Genomic DNA, 23,057 nt, shown 5'->3' on the forward strand with positions numbered 1-23,057 from the left:
GATAGCTTTCAAAATAATACTGCTATTGCTCGCTAGATAGCGTCTTAATCGAAACTGCCCATAGCGCCTCTACCGCTGATGCTTTTATACTCTGTGATTTCCTCGTGGCATCTTCTAGGCGCTTCCAGAATTTTACTTAGTTAGTTATAAATTTCTCAGCTACAACTACAGATGTATAATTTTTATAGCTCCTCTCATACCCCATGCGCTTGTATGTGTGAGCGACACTTCCATAATCACAATTGCATACCTTTAGGAGCATTTCAGATAAGCTATCTGCATGTGCTTCTGCGTTGCTCTCAGCTGCGTGTACCTTCATATGTGTAGACCAGGCATGCTTAACCAACAAACCGATATCATTTCGTTACGATAATCAACGTTAATAAACGAAGCAAAGTCATTTTAATTTAATTTGACGTTCTTAACGTTAATAAACGAAACGAAATGACTTTGTTTCGTTTATTAACGTTGATTATCGTAACGAAATGATATCGGTTCGTTGGTTAAGCATGCCTGCTGTAGACATAATGATTGATCTATGGATGTGCATGCAAGGCGCTGCTTAGCATCGGCTTAGAGATGTCAGCACGCCTTAGTTTTTCTAATATTCGTAACAATATTTATCTTAAAAATGGTTTAGGTATGTACATCTGTTCACTATATATTTCTTATCTTATACACGTGATTATTTGGAGATTACGAACGGGATAATATTATTGTTCAGCCCCATTCATGAAAGGTATGAAGTCTTCGGCATAGGCGAAGACAGTCCCGTCCTTACTTGTTTTTATTGTTACCGACTCTTTCAGAGGCAGTGGCAGGGTTTGAAAATGCTGAACTAATTTTCAGTATTACAAATTGCTTGAATTTAAATTTGGAAAATATTTCAGCAACAGAAAAAAGCAAAGCAAACAAATTTGTTTTTTTTTTTCATTTTACTTCACAAGTAACTTGAATGGATGCGAGCTGTCGTCGTCAGCAGAAAAAAAAAAACTTGAATATTTTACTGTGCTTTGAAGCTATAAGTATTTCATGATCAATTAGTTTTAAGTAAACAGTTTTCAGTTTTTTAACAGCCGAAATTCTGGTTTCGAATTACTTGCTGAAAATAAGTAAAAGTAATTTTTTTACTATTTCAGCAGAAATATTTGATTTTCAAAGGGACATACAAACAAACAATTGTACGATGTATTGATCGTAACAGCCTTCATCTACGAGTAGATATTTCTTGTTTTTATGTTGTTTTAACCCCCGACACACATATATACGCATGCTTCTACTGAAAAAAAAAAGACAAATACGTACGTACAAAATCTACACCTCCACCGGTAGCTTGATATATGTACTGGAGTCATTCGGGGTTTTTTTTTCGGGTAATAGTCTAGTTGAGGGGTCGACTGCTAATACGCTACCAAAAATATCAAGAGAGGTGTCAAACGACGCGTCTTGACATCAGTATTAATAATCCGAAGGCGGAAAATAAAAATAATAACGCATTCAAAAGATATTAACGAAAAACCGAAAAAAGACCCGCGGGTACCTCAGAAACCGGGGGTCGGATCCATAGTATTTTTGCGCAGAACACCTTTCGGCGTTTTTGCTAATTGTTGTGACGAAATTTGTCATGCCGCTACTTTCGAACACGAGTAAGGTTCCTACAAGAAGTGGCCGTAATCGGTATATAGCCACGCAGAGTTTTTATATGTATATCAAATATATCCTGTAAATTGACTTCGAAGCACAGCTTCAAAGCACAGCTTCAAAGCACAGTAAAATATTCAAGTTTTTTTCTGCTGACGACGACAGCTCGCATCCATTCAAGTTACATCTGAAGTAAAATGAAAAAAAAAAAAAAAAAAACAAGTTTGTTTGCTTTGCTTTTTTCTGTTGCTGAAATATTTTGCAAATACAAATGTAAGCTGTATACAAAAATTCCAAACCGACAAAAAACTCATTGCTGGTAAAGCCAAAAATTTGTAAAGTTTACTATTTTTCAGTAAGCAATTCAAACACTGGGCAGTGGCTTCTAAAGCGTCGAGATCTAAAACCGCTCAGCTACAGAGAAACTCATCAGCTGCGAAATATAGATTCACAAATACAGTAGATTTAAAGTATACATATGGTTTTTCATTTATTAAGAGAAGATAGAGCGGTTTTTGTCATGGCAAAGAGCGAGTCCGAAACATCAGTTATTCTCGAGTGAGAGTTATAATCTTCATACAAACATAGAAAAGGTTCGTTTAGTTGGAATTTGCTTCTGTATTGTTTAAGAATCATAGGTTTATAATGCCTTGAAACTCGGCATGTAACATTCAAGTTTACTGCATTCAAAAGAAATGGACTTGAAATCTATCCATTTAATAGTTTAGCTATAAATAGCACACCTAGCATTTCCCTACGACTTGCAAGGGTAGGAAGATTTATTAATTTTAACCGATTAGTGTAAGGAGGAAGATTATACGGAGAGTCGCATTGAATATTTCTCAAGGCGAAAAGTAAAAACTGTTTTTGAATTAATTCTAGCCTATCAACATGAACTTGATAACGCGGATTCAAAATTATCGATCCATATTCTAATATCGGCCTCACCAATGATGTAAAAAGGGTTTTTGTAACGTAAGGATCACTAAACTCTTTTGCCCATCTTTTCACAAATGCTGAAACTCCTCTCGCTTTATTGACTGTGGCATTAATATGAGGGTTGAAACTGAGTGTGCAATTCACTGTAACTCCCAAGTCGACAAAAACATCAACGCTTTCCAGAGTTTGGTCATTAATTGTGTAAGAAGCTGGCTGTACGTTCCCACGGGAAAAACACATGAATTTACACTTTTCTATGTTGAGCGGCATAAAGTTCGCATTACACCAAGTAACTAAACAATTTAAATCTGACTGGAGTACAGAACGTTCTCAACCGACGCGTATGACTGTAACGAAGCTTTTCCTTGCCCCGGTGCTTATTCAATAAGTGCTGGGTATACTCGCCGTGTCCAAGGTTCGCTTACAATAAATTTGTATTTCGGGGCACCTTGCAAATCGTTTTCATATAAAATTAACTTTATTGCTTTAACTCTATATACTATAACTCTAATATAAACTATAACAATAGAATGATGTGTATGTATTCTTCACTTGGTTTGATGCTTGCTCTATGATTAGTGGTGGGCTAACGGTCCTCGTGTCCCGTTAGGAGCGTTCCGTTAGGACGCCTTGTTGGTCGTTGGCTGGGTATGACGCCCTGCGTCGGCGTGCTTCTCTTACAGTTAGCGACTGCGCTGTCTCTGCTGCGGCTTATGTCGGTGCGTCTGCGTGAGTGTAACTCTGGTACGGTTGGCGTCGTATGTTTGTGTGATTCTGCTGAGGCCAACGTCGTATGTTTGCGTAGCTCTGCTGCGGCCAACGTCGTATGTTAGCGTCGGTGGTGCGCGGGCTCATGACGCTGTGGGCTTTCGCTTAGCAGGGAGCGAGCGTGGTCTAAGGCGTTGTAGAGCGGTCAAAACCAGCTTACCCACAATCCTCAGCCCACGGCTTTCTCCTATGAAGGGAACTGTCTTGCGATGGTCAAAACCGATACGCCTTTCAGATGCTGTGGAGGACGTTTGCTTACGGGGGAGCGAGCGTGGACTAAAGCGTTGTAGAGCAGTAAAAACCAGCTTACCCACAATTCTTAGCCCACGCCTTTCTCCTATGAACCGCACTGCTTGCAATGGTCAAAACCGATATGCCTTCCAGAACGCTCCTCGCAACCACAACTGCGTGCTGACCTACTGCTGTCTTCTTGTGTTACCTTTTTCATACCAATGCTCTTGGTGTTGCTAGCTTAGTTCGTTGCGTTGCCATGGTTACGGTGTTACTGTGGGGTGTTGCGACAACTTGTTGCGCTAGTGATGTTTCAGAGACTTGTTTGTTTCGTGTTGTGTTGGCTATGTTGCTGATTGTGTTTTTATGTTAGTTTTATTTGTGTTACGTTGTCTGTATTACTGATCCTGTGTTGTGGGGCGATGGTTTTTGTGTGGGCCAAATTAATGGTTTATGTTGGGCCTCACACTCCCCCCCACACTTCGGCGATTTAAACCTCCGTGTCTACTACTTGTATCGTTACCTTCCTTCTGGTCATCGTGACTTTGTATTTGTCGGTACGGGGGTTGCACTTCCCTTCGGCCATGTCGATAAACACTTCGCGTACTTTGGTGAACTTGTCGTTGAAATTTTCTATGTTGCTCATGATGGCTCCGGTTTAGACTTGGTTTGTACTTTGTTTAGATATTCTTAGCAAATGACGTGTTATCACCTCGGTTGTTTGCGATCGAATGACTGGTATCAGTCCAGTGTCCCCTTATCCCTGCATGTTGTTTTTTTTTCTTTCTCGGGTTTATTTAATTTTGATTATTTTTATTATTTCTTGATTTCGTTGTTTCGTCGGCTTCCGTTGAGTGGTATGCCCTCAGCTCGGCGATGCTTGCCGTCTTCTCCTTCCCGCCATCGATTTTCCTTAATTTGACAATTACTGGGGAGACGTACCCCAGAATTTGGTAAGGGCCATCATACTTGGGGGCTAATTTCGCTGCGAATCCCTCACTTGCCTTGGACAAGTGATGCTCCTTGGCAAGGACTAACTCGCCGACTACGGGGGTCCATTTTCTACGCCGTAGGTTGTAATGACGTGCTTGATCTACTGCAGCCCGCTCCATATTCTGCCTCACTATTCTGAAGGCTTCCTGCATTCTGTGGGACTTCTGCTCGGCCGTGGTGAGAGCTGCACCTGTCCCAACGTTGATCTCATCGAATAGAGCTCCTGGCAGTCGTGGCTCCCGTCCTTGCACGAGGAAAGCTGGGCTCTAGCCTGTAGAGGCGTTGACACTAGTATTTATCGCTAGATCAGTTTCCGGAAGAAGGTCGTCCCATCGCTTGTGTTTTGCGTTGGTAAGCTGCGCTATGAATCTCCTAAGGGTCCTGTTTGCCCGTTCGGTTGGGTTTTCTTGGGGGGTATAGGGTGCGGTGTATTGTTGTCGTACCCCCACTTACTTTGGGTACGCCAAACTTTGCGAGGATCCGTTCCCTGAAAGCACGACTAAGGCCGTCTACGGTAGTACGCCTCATGTGGATCAATTCCACCCACTTGCTGAATCGGTCGAAAAATACCAGTAACATCGTGTTTCCGTGTGTAGGCCGCGATAGGGGTCCAACGAAGTCGTCGCATTCCATGGCAAATGGTTCCTGGGCTACCTGTGAGAGCATCTTTCCGGCTGGCTTTTGTTGTGTTTCCTTGAATATCTGGCAGGATTCGCATTGACGTACATACCGGCTGATGTCACGGAACATACCGGGCCAATAATATCGGGTGGCGATTGGTGTTACTGTCCGGCGGATACCCATGTGTCTCCCGCTTGGTATGTTATGATTTTCCTGTAGTACTCGCTGTCTGAGTGGTGTGGGCACGCACAGTTTCCATGGTACCACCTCTTCGTCGTGTGACCGGCAGGGAATATGGCGGTATAACTGTCCATCTTGTATCGTATAGTCAGCATATTTTTCCGCGTTTGTGCGTACTTCACCGACACGCTTGTGCCACCACTTGCATTGTGGTTCCGTCGTCGTTGTTAGTCGTAATATCTCCAGCGGCTGTCGTGATAAGGCGTCCGCCACCATGTTAAGCTTCCCCTTGCGATACTCAATGCCGAAGGTGCGCTGCTGTAGTTCTAAGGCCCATCGCGCTATGCGGCCAGAAGGGCTCTCAATGGAATTTCACCACTTAAGTGACATGTGGTCCGTTATTACTTTAAACTTGTAGCCTTTCAAGTATGGCCTCATCTTACGGATTCCCCAAACGATAGCAAGACACTCCTTTTCGGTGGGCGAATAGTTGGCCTCCGCCTTGTTGAGCTTCCGACTGGCGTAAGCGATCACCCGCTCGCCCTCTTCTAATTCCTGTGTCAGCACTGCCCCCAGGCCGTAGTTACTCACGTCCGTCTGCAGGGTGAACGTTTTCGTGAAATTTGGACATGCGAGTATGGGTGCTTCGGTGAGTTTCCGTTTGATGATGTCGAACGCTTCCTGCTGTTCGGTTCCCCATTTCCAGTGCTTGCATTCCTTTAGCAGGGTGGTAAGCGGCTGGCTTATAGTGGCGAAATCGGGCACGAAACGGCGGTACCATGAGGCTATCCCTAGGTATTGGTGTACTTCTTTCACGCTGGTAGTTGGCTCCAGTTCCTGAATAGCGGCAACCTTTTCTGGGTCCGTGTGAATCCCTTTATCGCTAATCACCTAGGTACTTGAGTTCTTTTTTAAAGAAATCACACTTATCTGGATTGATCCTGAGGTTGGCGCGCTGCAGTCGTAACATCACCTCTCGTAAATTTTGGATGTGTTGCTCCAAAGTGGCGCCTATGACGATGATATCATCCAGATACGCAAAAGCATGGGGCTCCATTTCTGGCCCGATGACCTGGTCCAGCGCCCTCTGAAACGTTGCGGGTGCCGAGTGTAAGCCAAAGGGTATGACACGCCATTGGAATAGGCCCGTCCAGGTACTGTGAAAGCCGTGTAGGGGGACTGTTTGGTTCCAATGGTATTTGCCAGTAGCCATTTTTCAGGTCGAGGCTGCTTATATATTTTGCTCGTCGTAGTTTGTCCAATATGTGTTGTATCCTCGGCAGCGGGCATGCTTCGGGAACTGACCTAGCATTGTGCTAGCGCTGTGTGGGCTACAGGATGGTTCGGTGTTAATTATACTCTGCATCGCTGGGTTGCGTGGGAAATACCGTTGCTTGAGGGGCGGTCGTCAGTCAAGATGATCTTGTGCTCGGCTACCGTCGTGGCTGAAGGTCGTCGTTAATCTGATTGACGATATCGTACCTGTCGTTACTCGTACTCGGTGGTGTTCTACTCTGAATGGTCTCTGACGTGGCTTCAGGAGGGGTTGAATGCTGAGCAAAGGGTCTGGTTAGCACCAGGTGGCCTCCTCCACATGATATGGCTGCTCCTATGCTCTCTAGCGTGTCTAGGCCAAGTATAATGTCGTCAATTGCCCCGGGCATCACATGCAGGACTGTGTGAAGTGATGAGTTTCCGAGGCGTACCTCTGTCCTTACGGCGTCGAAGATCTTAGTGCTAACTCCTTTGGCCATTGTTATTTCAATGGCGACTCTTACCCTCTCCCCGCTTCCAGAACTCACCACGTGGTTCGCGAGGGTGGCTGAAACAGAACTCCTTGAGGCCCCTGTGCCGATAACTGCCTCCGATGATACCGTCCCAATCTGGGCTGGGGCGTAAAGGTGACCGTGTTCCTGGTACATAACTACTGCTGATTCGGCGCTGCGTTCAGTGGGCTCACCGCGCCTTGGCCTTGGTGACGGCCTCCGTCGTTTACCCTGACGTCGTCGGCAGCATTCAATTGTGCGTATATCGTTCCGACCGCTCTCCCAACAAAAAATTTTCCATGGGTTACGACATCTCCTCGCATAGTGTCCTTCTTGGCCACACCTCCTACATACGCTGTTCGGATCGAAAACCCGAGTTTCTGGTTGTGAGTGGGGCTGTGCGCTCGGTGGCTGCTGGTGGGATGGTCGTTCCGACTGCGGTGATGAAGCTGTAGTTTTGTCACCAACGACGTGCCTCGCCACTTCGCGACGTGATCCGTCTGATGTCCGTCGGTAACCTTCGTGGATACCCTCGTATTCCTCGGCGAGGGAAAGGAGTTCTCCTAGGATGTTGAAATCCCTTCTGCGAATATAGAGTAAATAATCGGGGTGGCTATTGAGGAAGATTCTTTCCAGGCGCTGCTCGTCGTTGTACCCAGCATGTCTCATCAAGCTCTGTATCGCTAGTATAGAGTCCTTATATCTTTCGCGGACGTGCTGCCTTCGTTGCCGTATTTCGTCCTCGAGACGCTCGAAGTACCTGGCTGGTAGAAAGAAGCGCGCTTGAAGGTTGTCCAGCTGCTCCAGTGTACGTTGTTATTGTGATACCATTGAAGGGCGGTACCACTTAGCAATTCGGGCATAGTTTTTGGGAGTAAGTCCACGTTGAGCGTGTAGACTTCGGCTAGTTCTTCCAGTCGTTCGACGAAAGCTAGAGGGTCCCGTCCACCTTCATATTTTACTGACCACTTTCTTACCTGGTCGATGATCGGTGCGAATATAACGTTCGGTGCCTGAGATGTACCGTTGGATGGTACCGCTATTCCCAACAATAGGTACTGTTGTGGGGGTGCTGTACTCCTGGGAGGGAACGCGAACTGGGTTTGCTCTGGTTGTCTATCGGCAATGCTCATGGTGCCGCCTCCGTTCGACGGAATCGGTGTCTTACCTCATTTAACTCACTCCTGTCTGCAGTTTCTTTATAAGCGGCTTCTAGGGATAAAAATTTTGCGTGTATTTCCGAGTCCACATTTAAAACGTTTAGCTCTACATCCTCTTTATATCGAGGCCACTTTATCTCAGAAAGCTCTTTATTTAAATTGTTCAAACTAGTTTTGGAAAAATCAAAGCACGTGGTGGAGACACATGTTTTGTTTGTGCAGCCGACTTCGTTGCTTATGATTTCGTAAGTTATCTCAAGAGAAGGATGGTAAACGTCTTCTGGCAAATCAAGAGGCTCACACCGATTTATAGAGAATTTAGATATGTCGTCAACAAATGCTAAGTCTAAGAATTTTCCATACTTATTCGGAAAGAAGTTAATCTGATTAAGGCAAATATCAGTAATTCGATCCAAGAAGTCATTGTTATGCGCCTTGGATGATACGGGGACAATTTTGAATCAGCGGTGCTCCAAGATATATGTGGCAGGTTAAAGTCGCCTAATACAGTGATTGAGTCCGTGGGCTTTATCATCGAATTGACTGTTTGTAACAGTGAAATATGGTGCATATACACTGATAGATCGGAATTAAAAACATTAGGTTTCAGCCATGTTTCGGTAAAAGCAATAATATTATAGTTACAGTGAATGGTTTTCAAATATAGGTCAGTTAATTTAGTATTTAAGCCTCTAACGTTCTGATAGTGAATGCTTGAGCAAGATTTTAAATTAAGTTTTTTAGATCGGAGCTTTGAGGAGGAATTTTTGCTACATTTTGAGTAATTTCAATAATCTTATGCACAAATTCGCCAACAAAGGCCCCCGGGGGCCAAGATGAGCTGTCCAAAGGTTTATCAAAATCTTTTGAGTAAACATCAATTCTAAATGAAGACATGTTTCTTTCGTAATTAAATTTAAATTTTCTTAAAGTCATGCCGCCAGCCTTAATTTTCGAAGTAAAATAAGACTTGATATCCTCAAGGGAATGTCTTTGTCAAAACGAGACACAAAAATTAATTTTTTCAGCGGGACTACAACCAGCTTCTTAGCCGGTGCTTCTGAATAAGAAGTCGCTGTTTGAGAAGTTACAGTTTGAGAAGCTACAGTTTGAGACTCTAAGGTTTTTTCCGCGGCCTTAGAAGTGGATGGAACCACAGCTTGCGGATTAGGGGAAGCCAAGTCTATGAGCTCCAGCACTGGCGGAAGATTAATGTTCTGAGCAGGATTTAGATTCAAAAGGTTAGGCGAATCGTCAGAGCGCTTTTGTTTATTATCGCTGTTGTTTCTATTTTTATTTAAGCAATGCGGTAACTCATCCAAACACTTGAAAGATTTGAACAAACTATCGTATTGATTGATTTTTTCTGTGATTATGGAAAACTCTTTAGCAATTTCAGAAAATGCATTTCGGGTTTGCCTAAACAGTTTGAACAGATCGATTTCAGTTGATCTGCATTTAATACATGACCAACGTACTCCCTTCTCCCCATCATGACAGTGTCAACAACTCTAGCCGTCAGTCCCGCGCACTTTCGATGCGCGAGCCCATCGCAAAGCCAGCAAGAGACAAAACGTTCGGATTCGCTTTTTACCTAACAGTTTTTGAAAATAAAAGTCTTTTTTTATTGAAAGATAATGAAAATAGACTAATATAAGAATATAGAAAGATATAAAGATATGTTTGTAAATTAAAAAAAAAAAAAAAAAAAAAACAGTTTCTGAAATAGCACTGAGAATGAGAAAGTCATATATAAAAGCAACTCTGAAAGTATGGGAGCTTAGCGGTAGCTAGCAGTTTTAGAGTCACTGTCACTTGACACTTAAAAAGCGACGCAAACAGCTATGAGCACAGTAAATGGTAAATAGCGAGAAAACAAAAAGAGTGCGCACAAAAACAATTGCAAGGAGAAAAGATGCCAATCAAAACTGCAACAACACAAATGCGCAATGACTCAGCAAAAACAAAATGAATAAAAAATTGATTAAAAACTTTAAAATTCACACAATCTCAACTTTTCAAACAAACCAACCAATGAACTCTACGTTTTCGTACTTATATTTTTTCACAAACTATTATTACAATTTCGGTATTATAATTTAAAACTCGCAAAATATACAGCAAAATAAAAATGCAGCTTCAGAGCTATAATGACGGAAAGCAAACAATAATAAGATGTCCGTTGGGATACCCATTCAACAGAAACTGTTTGTTCAGCATTTCATTTCTCCCCCTAATGGGGAGTACTCTCGTCTCACTATGTAAGTGGTGCTCTGGGGACATAAGAAGACAGCCCGTGTCGGTTCTGTGAGCGGTGCTTTGACAGACCTGTATCTTCTTCCATATCGGGGACGCGTAGCATGCAAGCGGCTAATTGCTTTGTACGTGGCAATGACGTCTCTTTGTCTTTACCCCAAGTGCTGGCGGCAAGATATTAGAGAATTTTGTTATGGCACTGGATTCTAGGTACAGTTGCTGATGCTGACTTGCCAAAATGTAGATCCTGATCGAACGCCACACCTAGTTTATTTGGTAGTCGGTAACGCAATGCCATCCTGAATGCCATCCTGAAACCGATGTCTGCCGACCAGACATATAATTTACGGTCCACATTTTGTGACTAGGAGGAAGAGGGGACCTTACAAGTCTTGCAGTTACGTGTCGTGGTTGACTGCATCAAAAGCTTTTGATAAGTCTATCTCTACTAGAAGTATTGTTACGTATCATACATGTGTATATTGGAAATTGTGCTAAGATTAAAACTGTAAGCCTTATCCGGTTTTGATCGGATCTATATATAATACCAAGGACCATATTTCCGCCTTATTGCAAAGTGATATCAGCGGGTTTTGATTAATGGTTTGCAAAACTTTTAAATTTTCTTATGCCTAATGTTGGCGGAGTCACACCAATTTTACAACATTGTAATAAATTTATTTTGTATATCGTAACTTTTTTTTATCCACTCATCAAGTTTCACCACTCCAGTATTTGTTAAAGTATTGTTCTTCTCCCCATTTTTGAAAGTAGGCGTGGATATAATCTGAATTCGACCACTTTAAATACCAATATGTCGTCGACGATGCTGTAAAAGCTGTTAACTCCATCTACCACAATATCTCAGTAGAACGAAAAAGCTATATTGCAGGACAAGTTAAAATGTATTGAAATTTTATGTAGTTTGCAGCTTTTAATAATTTTCTTGGAGTTGGTGATTCTGGACAATAAACACATACTTTTCTTTTACAACCATATGGAGAAATCGTCTCTCATTCCACCAATATCAAAAAGCCGCTTTAATTTAAACGCCGAGTTTTTACCGCATCGTTGATGATCATTTTATGCTCAAGTTATGGTGCTAATGGACTGAGCTTTGCTCATCTTAAACATGTAGACCATCGGCTCTTGGTAAAGTATCGGGGAAAAGTATCGAGGTAAAGTATCGATACTACTCACTCAGTACTCGTATCGTTCTTTCACTAGTTGCAACCACTGGCGTAAGAAGACCAATACTTACTGCATTAAATGTGATGTGGCGCTACACGCAAAGTGTAATGTTGAGCACCATACAAAAAAAAATTGGGGAATCTTATTAATGCTCATTGTGCTTTGCCGGATATAGATCCGGTACGTTCCGGTAACAAGCACTACTAAGGTACTAACCCGACCATCTCGGGAACGATTAACATGACCGCACTAAACCTTCTAGAACACCTCCCACCCCACCCCCTGATTCCATGAGGAATTTGGGCGTCACCAGAGCCTCGCCTGCTAAATATGTGTATGATAAATTCACCTCGCGTAGGTCAGGTTGACAATTGAATTGCTGAAGCTATAAAGCTTCAACCCATGAATCCCCTAGAAGTGAATAGTTCCTTTGACCGATTATCGATGAAAATATTTCATCGGGAGATGAGGGAACCAATGCTTGCGTTGCTTGAATGCTCCGGCCCAGATTACGTGCCATGCTAAAAATGTCGGATAGAAAGATTATTTGGATTGCTCAAAGTAATCTTTCCCCACTCCGCTAGAAAGACTAGGGCGAAAGTGATTTGAATTTCCTTAGTGTGACCAATGCCATTTAAACGGTTAAGCGGCAACTAGGTATATACTTATGTTTTCAATGTCAAATTTATTTTGATTAAATAATACGTTTGTAACGAGAAAGGTCTTTACTTACCCCTCAACATGTATGCAGATTATGAATGGCAAGCATAATGTTAGCGTTGGAAACTACCCCGACTTCTGCATTGTATGCCATTTTTCATATGCCGGCTGCAGACTCAGCCCCCTGAATATAGTGTTCACGGCTGTAACAAATGTTAAGGCTTCGCGGCAGCTTTATATTAGACTATGGGTGTGCTTGACATAATTACATAATCAATTTGAAAAAGATATTTTACTGTAGTTACTGGTTATGTTGCTGTGAAAATATTTCGTTAAAATTCCAACATTTTTCCATTTTATTATCAATTAAAATTTTAACCATCCTTTTTTTGAAAAATTAATTTCTCTTAAACCACAAAAGGTAATGATCGGATATTTGGAAACAAATAAAGTAACTATCTTATAAGGATAAGAAGCCTAATTTTGTTTTAGCGTGAAGAATGCATGAAAAATTTAATTGTTAAAAAAAATTATTGCAATATAAATTTTTTATATTAATATTACCCTTTATATGTAAAAGATAATGAACACATTACTCAAATTTTTAATTGTTTTAACGAAATATTTTCACAGCAAACCCTTGATTTTGTCGAAAATTAGCGGATCACTTTATATGGCTTTACTCAGCAGTGTTACTTTGTATGACTGAGCCTCAAGGTCATCGGCAATGTTTGAGCAGCTGCGACAAAGTCGAGCAATCGTTGAATGAAATGTTGAAAGTATATTGATGATCACTAGCAAATCAAATCCAACATAAACATTTTCACTGCGTTATTGCCGCACGTTATGAACTCCATTATCATCAATATTCCATCAATTAAGTAGCACTTCAGCCATTGGTAGCTCGAGCATGCCATGTATGAACTCGGCTTCTCTCGAGATTCTCGAAATACTTGTAAAACTCGCGAGCTTCTCAATATTTAATTAAGTTGCTGCATGGGCTGTATTTCATGAATTCCGGTGTTTTTACTTGTGATCTTGTGGAAATTTTCGCCTGTGCTCCACAAGAAATCGTATGCTTTATATAAAACTGCCAGTGCACTGAATTTCGAGACACTTGCGAGTCTTACGGGAATCACGCGATAAGTGTAAGTTCTATACAGAAGTGTTTCCGGGGGCAATGATTGTTCTATAAAGTTATAAAGTAAAAAAAAATCAAAAATTTGCATTTGATTACTCCGTTGTACGTGGACTACCCCTCCGAGTACAAACAAGCATTGAGAATTTTTCATTTATTTATTTGTTATTTCAAAAAAATAATAAAAAGGAAGCACCCATTAAATGCTACTAATACCTGACTAACGAGTTGAGAAGCCCGGTATTCAGTAAGTTTTTTTATATCATAAGTCTTACTTAATTGAATAAATATCCTTTTGATCATTAAACATATTCTGGTAACTTTCTGTCCTACCTAACCTAACCCTTCTGAAACTAAATAAGTCATAATCACAGCTGTAAGATATTAAACCTAGTTTATTTATGAATTAAACAGAATAATTCTGATTGTCCAAATTATCTTTTTAAATCAACTTTTAATAACATTCAGATATCACATCGAATTGAGAAAGAAAAATGGAACTTTAGAGAAAATGGAAGAGATATATAGTTCGTATTGTGATTTATTACATGAAACTAATACATATGACAACTGTCGGCAAATGTGGCAGCGTCTTGTGCATGGTCACCGTAGTAGCGGTCCAAGCATGGATGCTAAATATATTAATTGGCCTTCTAATGTACAGTATGGAGTGGGACGTTTTCTATACAATATTTTGATGCGTGATATAAAAATAGATGCACACATAATGCGACAGAAAGGAAAAAGCAAACAACAGAACATTTTACCCGCATTTTATACACTTTTTCGAAATCAAGGTCGATTAGTAAAGGAGGAAGTAAAAGCACATCCAGTGTTGGCTAAGTAAATTTACATGTCATTGTTCTTTTCTTGAAATTGAGGTAATGTTTATTAAAACAGATTATTACGTACCTCACGTCAACAGACATTGACGTTTGATTCCAGCCTTGTACCCATGCTCTGCCCCCCACAACCTTGGAGTACACCAAATAATGGTGGTTACATACTAAATAAATCGGATTTGATTCGTTTGCCACACCAGGTATGGATTTCATTGATTATAAAATATATTAAACTAATGTTGTATATTCATCAAATTTCAATATCTCAATTCACAATACACATACATACGTAAATAGGCCGTACAGCAATGGGAACGTATAAATTCAATGAAATCACAAGACATCTATCCAGCTCTAGATTCTCTGAATCAGCTATCAATCGTTGCATGGCGTGTAAATACATGCGTAAGTTATTATTATATAGATATGTCATAAATGGACTAGATATTTAAGTGCGGTACATTGATCCTTATTCATAATTTTTTACTTATTTATACAAACTTTCTTCTAAACAATTCTTATTTACTACAATATATATTTACTCCGATACTTAGGTACATACCAGTCATATAAACATATGCATTAGTAGGAATAATCATATGTACATAAGTAAGTGTATTTGCAGGATTATCGTGGGGTGTTAATAACAATTATTTTTTATGCTGACGACCAAAGAGTTTAATGCACTTTGGTTTCAGCATAACCCAGTGTAGGGTACAAAATAGAATTTAGGTTGGTAACGGTTTTCTCACTCTTGCTCCAGAAAATTTTAAATTTGATCTCGGTATTCGATTAATGTATCTGGAATTCAGTATAGTGCTTATTATTCGATTAAATATTTTATTCTTATAAATTTCCACTCTGACTTCTAAATATTCTGTAACTAAGTACAATTTTGAACTTGTAATACGATAATACGTATAGGGTGGACCGGCGCAGGTCGAAAAATGGAGATTGTCTGAAAAAGTCTCTCGGATCACAGCCGGATCTTCTTCGACTTAAAGTTCAGATCTGGGAAGACTCACAGACAAACCCAAGAAGAACTAATTGTGACAAATTTGCACGGCTACAACAACATCACTAAAGATAGACGACTCTAAAACTACCATCACCTGTCTACAAGAGCTGGATGAGATAGTGGGCAAGCATAAGTCACCCTGGTGGAACGGGGAACTAAGCAAACTTAGCAGTAAGAAAGGCTTTCAATCAGTGCCTAATAACCAAAGTGTGGCCGCCAAACAGGGATACCGGCAAACATTACAAAAAAGCTCTTAGGGTAGCAAAGTCTGTGTCCTGGAAAACCCTCTGCTCCTCAATAGAAAATACTCGAGATTCCGCGAGGCTGAGCAAAGAAAAGAGTACACTTCGTAAGAAAAGAGTACGGAGGAGGACGGAGTATGGATGGAATCGGTTGAGAACTGCTTGAATACCCTCATGAATACACACTCCCCTAGATGTAAGCATCTACCTTGGACTTGATAATAGGAACAAAATAAGTTTTTCACTCAATAGCTTTTCCCCATTTAAATCGCCTGGCTTAGAAGGGGCTACCCTGGTAATGCTTCAAAAGCTAGGTGATCCAATGGTCCCCTGGGTAGAGGAAAACAAAAATAATCTTTCTGCAAACTGACCCAACTCCTTTATGCTAAAGGTTCATGAGAGGCTGTTGGACATCAATAACAGGCCCAGACCTTGCAAAGGTGCATCATTCTTACATGAATAGCAAGTCAACAGAAACCGCCCTCCATGCGCTCATTCGTACTGTTGAAAAATCACTCCACTACAAACATTACACCATAGCTTCGTAGACATAGAGGGTGCATTCAATAATTTAGAAACCAGCACTTTTGTCAAAGCCCTCTAAAGAACCGGAGTAGCCAGCCACATATGCGGTTGGATACAATTAATGCTGGAGAAAAGAACTTTAGTTGCCGACATGCGCTCGGTAACAACGACCTGAAACATGAGGGGGGGGGAACACCCCAGGGTAGTGTTGTCTCCGCTCTACGGTGGGTTGTAGTACTGAACGGGATACTACTCGAGCTTGACACAACTGTGGAGATTGAACACAAAGTACTTATATATACCAATCATATAAAAATGCTTTTCAAAGCCTTTTCTCTAGGGAGTGGGAGTCGAACCCGCACTCCTACGATAGTTGAAATTGTTACAAACGTATTCAGCTACTTCATGCCTTCGTTGTTGTAAAGTTTTTCCCAATTGCCTTCTTTTGCATATATTCTTCTACACATCACATACTTCGTATGTAAATTATGTGTTGAAGTTATGCATGTTTGTAAGGCGGTTTCAGAGAAATTTGGTATTGTTGCTATTTTTGTTCTATTTATAGAACTACAACGAATTAACCAAGTGTTGTCTGTTCGTATGAGTTAATCGGGGATTCCCGTATTGCTTTAAATGTATGGAGACATTTATTTCAAGCAATTTTTAATTTTATATTTTATTTAATAATTTGGGAAAAATTTAAACAAACGTGACATCAGGACGGACAGCTGTTTCGATTATACCTTGTAAGTCTCTTCAAAGCCTTTTCTCCCGGGAGTGGGAGTCGAACCCGCACTCCTACGACAGTTGAAATGGTTACGAACGCATTCAGCTACGTCATGCCTTAGTTGTTGTAAAGTTTTTCCCAATTGCCTTCTTTTGCATATATTCTTCTACGAAGTTTGTAAGCTCTCAGTGAAAACTCATCTATCTACCTTCCAAATACCGTTCGGAGTCGGCATAAAAAAAGTAGCTCCCGTCAATTTGTAAGAAAAATTAAAAAGAGCACGGCGCAAATCGGAAGAGAAGCTCGGCCTAAAATATCTTCGGGGGTTATCGCGCCTTACATTTTTTTTATTCTATGGAAAATGCAACGGCTAATTTCAAGAAGTACTCAACCGGCATTTATAAACTTCTTTAGAAGAAAGCATTGGCGCAAATAAATCGAGTAGGGTTTTTATTTTTCCATTTTCTAAAATTAAACCCCCTTATTTTAGGATAAAGTTGATTACAACCCTCAAATAACGCAAGCGCACCAACAAAATCTTTGTGTGCAAGTAAACGTAGAGAAAGTGCATTAGCATTAAAGAGAAACATATGCTCACAGCCAAAAAAAAAGTACATACATATATTTATGTGAGCTGTCAGTTCGTTCTTGACAATTGCAAGAGCTTTTTTCTCGTAGATTGTCGCTTGCATTGCTTTGTTTTTTGTAATAAGTAAAACATGTTTAACCAAAGTGTGTTTCGGTTTGTCATTGTTTTGCAACAAATACTGAAAGTCAATTCCGTACTAAGCAACACGTATGTATGTAGTTGAAAAATCTTATGAACGAACTCTTTCTGTCTCTTTTTAACACAGGCTTTATTTTTCTTCGTAGCTTAGTTTTTTTTATATTGAGGGAAACGTATAAAGATTTCGGTTTGTTTAAATCTAACCAAGGTGGATCGAAGGTGTAGAGTCCGTTGTTTATCTTGGTAGTATTGTCTCAAATAAGAGCGGTGCAGATGAGGACGTTCAGTCTCGCATAAACAAAGCAAGAATGGTTTTTGGGCAACTGGCAAACGTGTGGAGGTCCAGCCAAATATCTTTAAAAACGAAGCTTCGACTATTTAATTCGAATGTTAAATCAGTACTGTTTTATGCTTGCGAGACGTGGAAAAGCTCAACTTCAATTCAGAAACGTCTACAAGTTTTTATTAATAAATGTCTGCGCCGAATCCTGAAAATTCGATGGCCGGAAAGAATTTCAAATGACGATTTATGGTCTAGAACAAATCAACCTAAGGCTGCCACAGAAATAACCAAGCGTAAATGGTCGTGGATTGGTCACACTCTCAGAAGACCTACAGTAAATATAGCCAGACAAGCATTGCGATGGAATCCACAAGTAAGCCGACGACCTGGTGCACCTGCGAAAACTTGGCGCAGAACTGTGGATAAAGAACTCGAATACGCAGGATATACGTGGAATGACATCACAAGAACTGCACCTAACAGAATAAGATTTAAGTCGGTGGTCGAGGCCCTATGCTCCAATAGGAGTTGAGGAGGATGATAATGATGATGAAGGTAGATCAGACGTAGACCCCGTTTCTATGATGTGCGAAATAATTTTTATTAAAAATTGAGCCAAAGATAAATAGAGAGCAACGAGTAATATACGATAAGGTTTGTTCCAGTGTGGAAGAAAATTCTGGAACTATTTATTTTATAGATGCTCCTGGGGGAACACGTAAAACATTTGTGACTTTACTTTTTTTAAGCTAAAGTTCGTGTGGAAGGTAAACTTGCTGTTGCAGTTGCTTCTTTAGGCATTGTTGCTACTCTTCTACAGGAGGGAATAACTTAGCATTCCACCTTTAAGCTGCCACTTAATTTTTCACAACAAAAGTGTGCATGCTCGATTATAAAAAAAATTGTCCGACGGCTGTGTTTTTTTTTATATCTATAGACGTTTACGCTTAAACTATATATGGACTGCTAAGCGTCAAACTTTATCTACTCTTCTGGAATTGCTGCGCATAAAACTAGTACTACTAAATTTCAATACGCATTATACTCAGATGCAACTGAAATATGTGTCTATGGCCACCAGAGGTTTGTGTCTCGGTACAACATGTTTTAACCATTATCTAAATGAAGATAAGCGTTTTTTGCCCGGAAACGTAAACATATATACGTGTAAAAAAAAAAAAAAAACATGGCTAATATGGGTCACGTGCACAATGGCAGAAGTGCCACATCGATGCTGTGGATTTTTCTCGTATAGAGTTAAGAACTTCTCAGGCGACAATGAGTGGAGTTACACTTGCATTCCCCAGAGAATTCAGGCAAACTCTTCCAGTGCTTCCAACGCGTGCGTAAAGAAATCAGATGCCCTTCTAATCAGTTTTCAGATTTCATACTGAAAATTGGCAACGGCTGCAAGAGCATAACGTGCGAAAGTTATGTAACAATGTCAGAAATCGTAGGACCCTGCGTCAGAACAAGTGATGAACTTATTGATAGCTTATATCCAAATATTGCTAACTTTCAATACAAGCACTCCAAGTGGTTATACGGATATGAGCGAGCTACCTTTTACCTTCCTACCTTTTACTTTCAAACGAGTCCAGATTCCTGTTAGAATTTATGAAGGAGCTACAAAAATAAGACCCAAGAACAAACGTTATTCTCATTCCTGGAATCGCCAATTAAACAAAGAATGTTGTGTTTACCGAAGTTGTTAATTAATGAAGAAAATATACTGTAAAGTTGTATATAACGATATAACGTTAACGAGTAGTACATTATTACATGAGCACAAAATATACATATGTGGGTAAAAAGGGTTAGTGCTATAAGACTGTCCCTTTTACGAAGTTTAAATATAATGTTTAATGTTTAATTTTGAAAATAAAGGTTTGAGTTAAAAAGTTTATTAATGAAATTTGCAAATGGTTGAATGTAAAATGAGTGTGTCTCGTGTAAGGGATGGTTGCATCGGACAGGTTGTTCTGGGCTTGATTCCAAAACCCGACGTCCACGTAACCTTTATAAATCTTTTGTGGCTCCTTGGTGTTCACGTCCAAGGGCGTCCCGTAGTCTATGCCTTAGCGCCTCCCCACTACCTTCCAGCAGCCCAGCTGCTCAGCAAGCCACAACTAGTACCCGCTGCTGCTCGCGCCCCGCGGCGCCAACAACTCAAACAGCTGCTACCACTCATAACTACTATCTTCGTAGCAGAGTCGGTAGCAATGCTGAGCATCAGCCCCTGCCCCCGTCTTCTCCCCCCCCCCCCCCCCCCCACCCCCTCTTTTCCGGCAGAAATCGTGTAGCTCAGGGAAACAGACTCTTAGCCCCTAACCCCGTTTGCACCGTTTGCCAGCACAGAATATATATGTTTACGACATCCGCCCAATGCAGCTCCTGCCTTGGGCGGTGCCACTTTCCCAGATGTTCTGGTCTCCGCGAAGGCAACCCCCCGACGGGTTTCATTGTGCCATGTTGCCAGGTCGCAAACCCCAATCTACCGGGTACCCCAATGCTTAACCAAAGACGCCCAGTCCCTGCGCCACAACAGCAGTTGCGTCCTGGCCTTCCTCAACCCAGGCATAGTCACCAGTCACTTACTCCCAGAGTGGCGACGTCTCCCCCTATGCACTTCGGAATTCTGCAGTTAAACTGTAATGGACTAACTGGGAAGATCACGGGGATAGTCGATTTCATGAAGCGGCACAACATCCGCATTGTTGCGATTCAAGAGACTAAACTTAAAGCAAGATCTGCACTGCAAACCTGTTCTGGGTACAATGTCCACAGAAAATATCGCGAGAGCGGAAATGGAGGCGGCCTCGCGTTTATCATACACCACTCTGTGCAATATCATATATTTGATCCTGGCATCGACCGCAGAGACAGTGTCTTAGAACGTCAAGGATTATCTGTCCGGTCGGGCGATGCAAACCTAGAAATCATCAACATCTTCATCCCTCCTGCCACCTGTTGCCCCAGTGGATACCGCCCTAATATTAGCGCCTTACTCACTGGCAGCAATCGCATTATCTTAGGCGCTTTAATGCCCATCACGATCTATGGCATTCAAACTTGTGGGCGGACAGTAGGGGTGAGATGATGGCGGATCAAATAGAAGAAACGACGTTCTGCACAATAAACGGAGACGCCCCCACACGTATGGTAGGAAGCTGTCACGGTTCGCCGGATATCTCAATCGTGAGCGCAGAACTCGTAAACTGCGTCAACTGGCAGCCGATGGTAACATTGGCATCCGACCACCTGCCTATACTTATTTCGTTCGAGCGTACCGCCGACTTCATCGTTACAGAAAAACGCACTTTCATAAACTTTAAAAAAGGAAAGTGGGACGAATACAAATCTTTTACAGACAACCTCTTTGCTGCCCTCCCTATCCCGACTGATGCCCGCCAAGGGGAGCGTGCTTTCCGCAAGGTCATTGAATCCGCCTCGGCACGTTTCATTCCCGCCGGGAGAATTCCCGAAATTTGGCCCCACCTCCCGGCGGAGGCCGCAAATTTAGCGAGAGAATGTGACCTTATAAGACAGCTCGACCCAGGCGACCCCCAAATAAGGGATATAAACCAACGCATCAGATTGCTTTTGGATGAACACAAGCGGGCGAAATGGGAGGAGCACCTAAGAGATAACCTCTCTGCTGGTGTGGGTAAACCTTGGTCCACCGTAAAGTCCCTATCGAATCCGTCTAAGCACAATGACGAAGTTTCCATCGCCTTCGGCGATAAAGTGCTGTCGGATTCGAAAAAATGCGCGAGCGCTTTCTGCCGTCAATATGTAATGTATTCTACGGTCGACAAAGATAGACGGAGGTCCAACAGACACGCACATAAACATAAATTCAGCGCGTCACCAACTACCATCACCGCCAGAGAAGTTGAGGATGCCATTGGTCGCGCTAAACCATCCAAAGCAGTGGGCCCAGCCGGCATAGCCATGCCGATGCTTAAAAGTCTAGGGAAAGAGTTTTTGAAATACTTAGCACATGTCTTCAACCTGTCTCTTTCCACCTTTGTCATACCCGAAAAATGGAAAATGGCTAAGGTGGTCCCGCTACAAAAGCCTGGAAAACCAGCTAACATAGGAGAGTCGTATCGTCCGATATCTCTCCTATCGCCAGTAGCAAAGACGCTTGAAGGCATTTTGCTCCCCTACTTCCAAGCAAATTTACAGCTGGCATGTCATCAGCATGGCTTCAGAAAACTCCATAGCACCACCACCGCGCTAAATGCCCAGATAAATTGCGGTTTAAATCAAAACCCCCACCATAGAACAGTACTCGTAGCGCTAGACCTATCAAAAGCTTTTGATACGGTCAACCATGGCACGTTACTGCAAGACCTGGAAGGGTCTACCCTTCCCCCATGTCTTAAAAGGTGGACCGCAAATTATCTGGGTGGTCGGCAGACATCGGTGCAATTTAGAAACGAAACATCAAAACCAAGAAGAATTAAACAAGGGGTGCCACAGGGTGGTGTCCTATCTCCACTTTTGTTTAATTTCGACATATCTAAGCTACCTTCACCACCAGAAGGAGTCACTATCGTTTCATACGCCGATGACTGCACAATAATGGCCACAGGCCCAGGCCCACAGATCGATGAGCTCTGCAACAGAATAAACGGCAGTTTTTTCGCCTCGCGAAACCTGGCATTATCACCGACTAAATCTTCCGCGACCTTATTTACAACATGGACGTCCCAAATGTCGACCATATTGAACATCCTCGTCGATGGCACTACGCTACCGACTGTCCTACACCTCAAAGTCTTGGGTGTGACGTTTGATCAGGATCTACATTTTGGTGAGCATGCATTCGCAATTGTTCCGAAAATCCAGAGCCGTAATAAAATCCTCAAATCCCTTGCTGGCAGTACCTGGGGAAAAGATAAAGAAACGCTCATTGCTACATACAAAGCAAATGGCCAGCCGTTTACGTGCTACGCGTCACCTATATGGTCGCCAAGCCTAAAAATTACCCACTGGAAGAAGCTACAGGCCTGCCAAAATACTGCTCTCAAAATCGCCACTGGCTGTCTTCTTATGTCCCCAGAACACCATCTACATAATTAGGCGAGAATACTCCCCATCAGGGAGAGAAATGAGATGCTAACCAAACAGTTCCTGTTGA

At 41.8% G+C, this 23,057-nt stretch overlaps 1 protein-coding gene across 2 annotated transcripts in view; it reads left to right on the plus strand.

Moving 5' to 3' along the window:
• PolrMT (mitochondrial RNA polymerase) overlaps positions 1 to 23,057 on the plus strand; it is a 576,158-nt gene that overhangs the window by 377,832 nt on the left and 175,269 nt on the right. For both annotated transcript variants that reach the window (XM_067766430.1, XM_067766429.1), the window contains exons 8-10: positions 14,013 to 14,387; positions 14,445 to 14,586; positions 14,684 to 14,791. In XM_067766430.1, coding sequence (XP_067622531.1) covers positions 14,013 to 14,387; positions 14,445 to 14,586; positions 14,684 to 14,791 — 625 coding nt within the window. The remainder of the gene's footprint in view (positions 1 to 14,012; positions 14,388 to 14,444; positions 14,587 to 14,683; positions 14,792 to 23,057) is intronic.

This window comes from Eurosta solidaginis, chromosome 2, assembly GCF_040869045.1.
Source record: "Eurosta solidaginis isolate ZX-2024a chromosome 2, ASM4086904v1, whole genome shotgun sequence".
In the NCBI taxonomy this organism is placed as follows: Eukaryota; Metazoa; Arthropoda; class Insecta; order Diptera; family Tephritidae; genus Eurosta; species Eurosta solidaginis.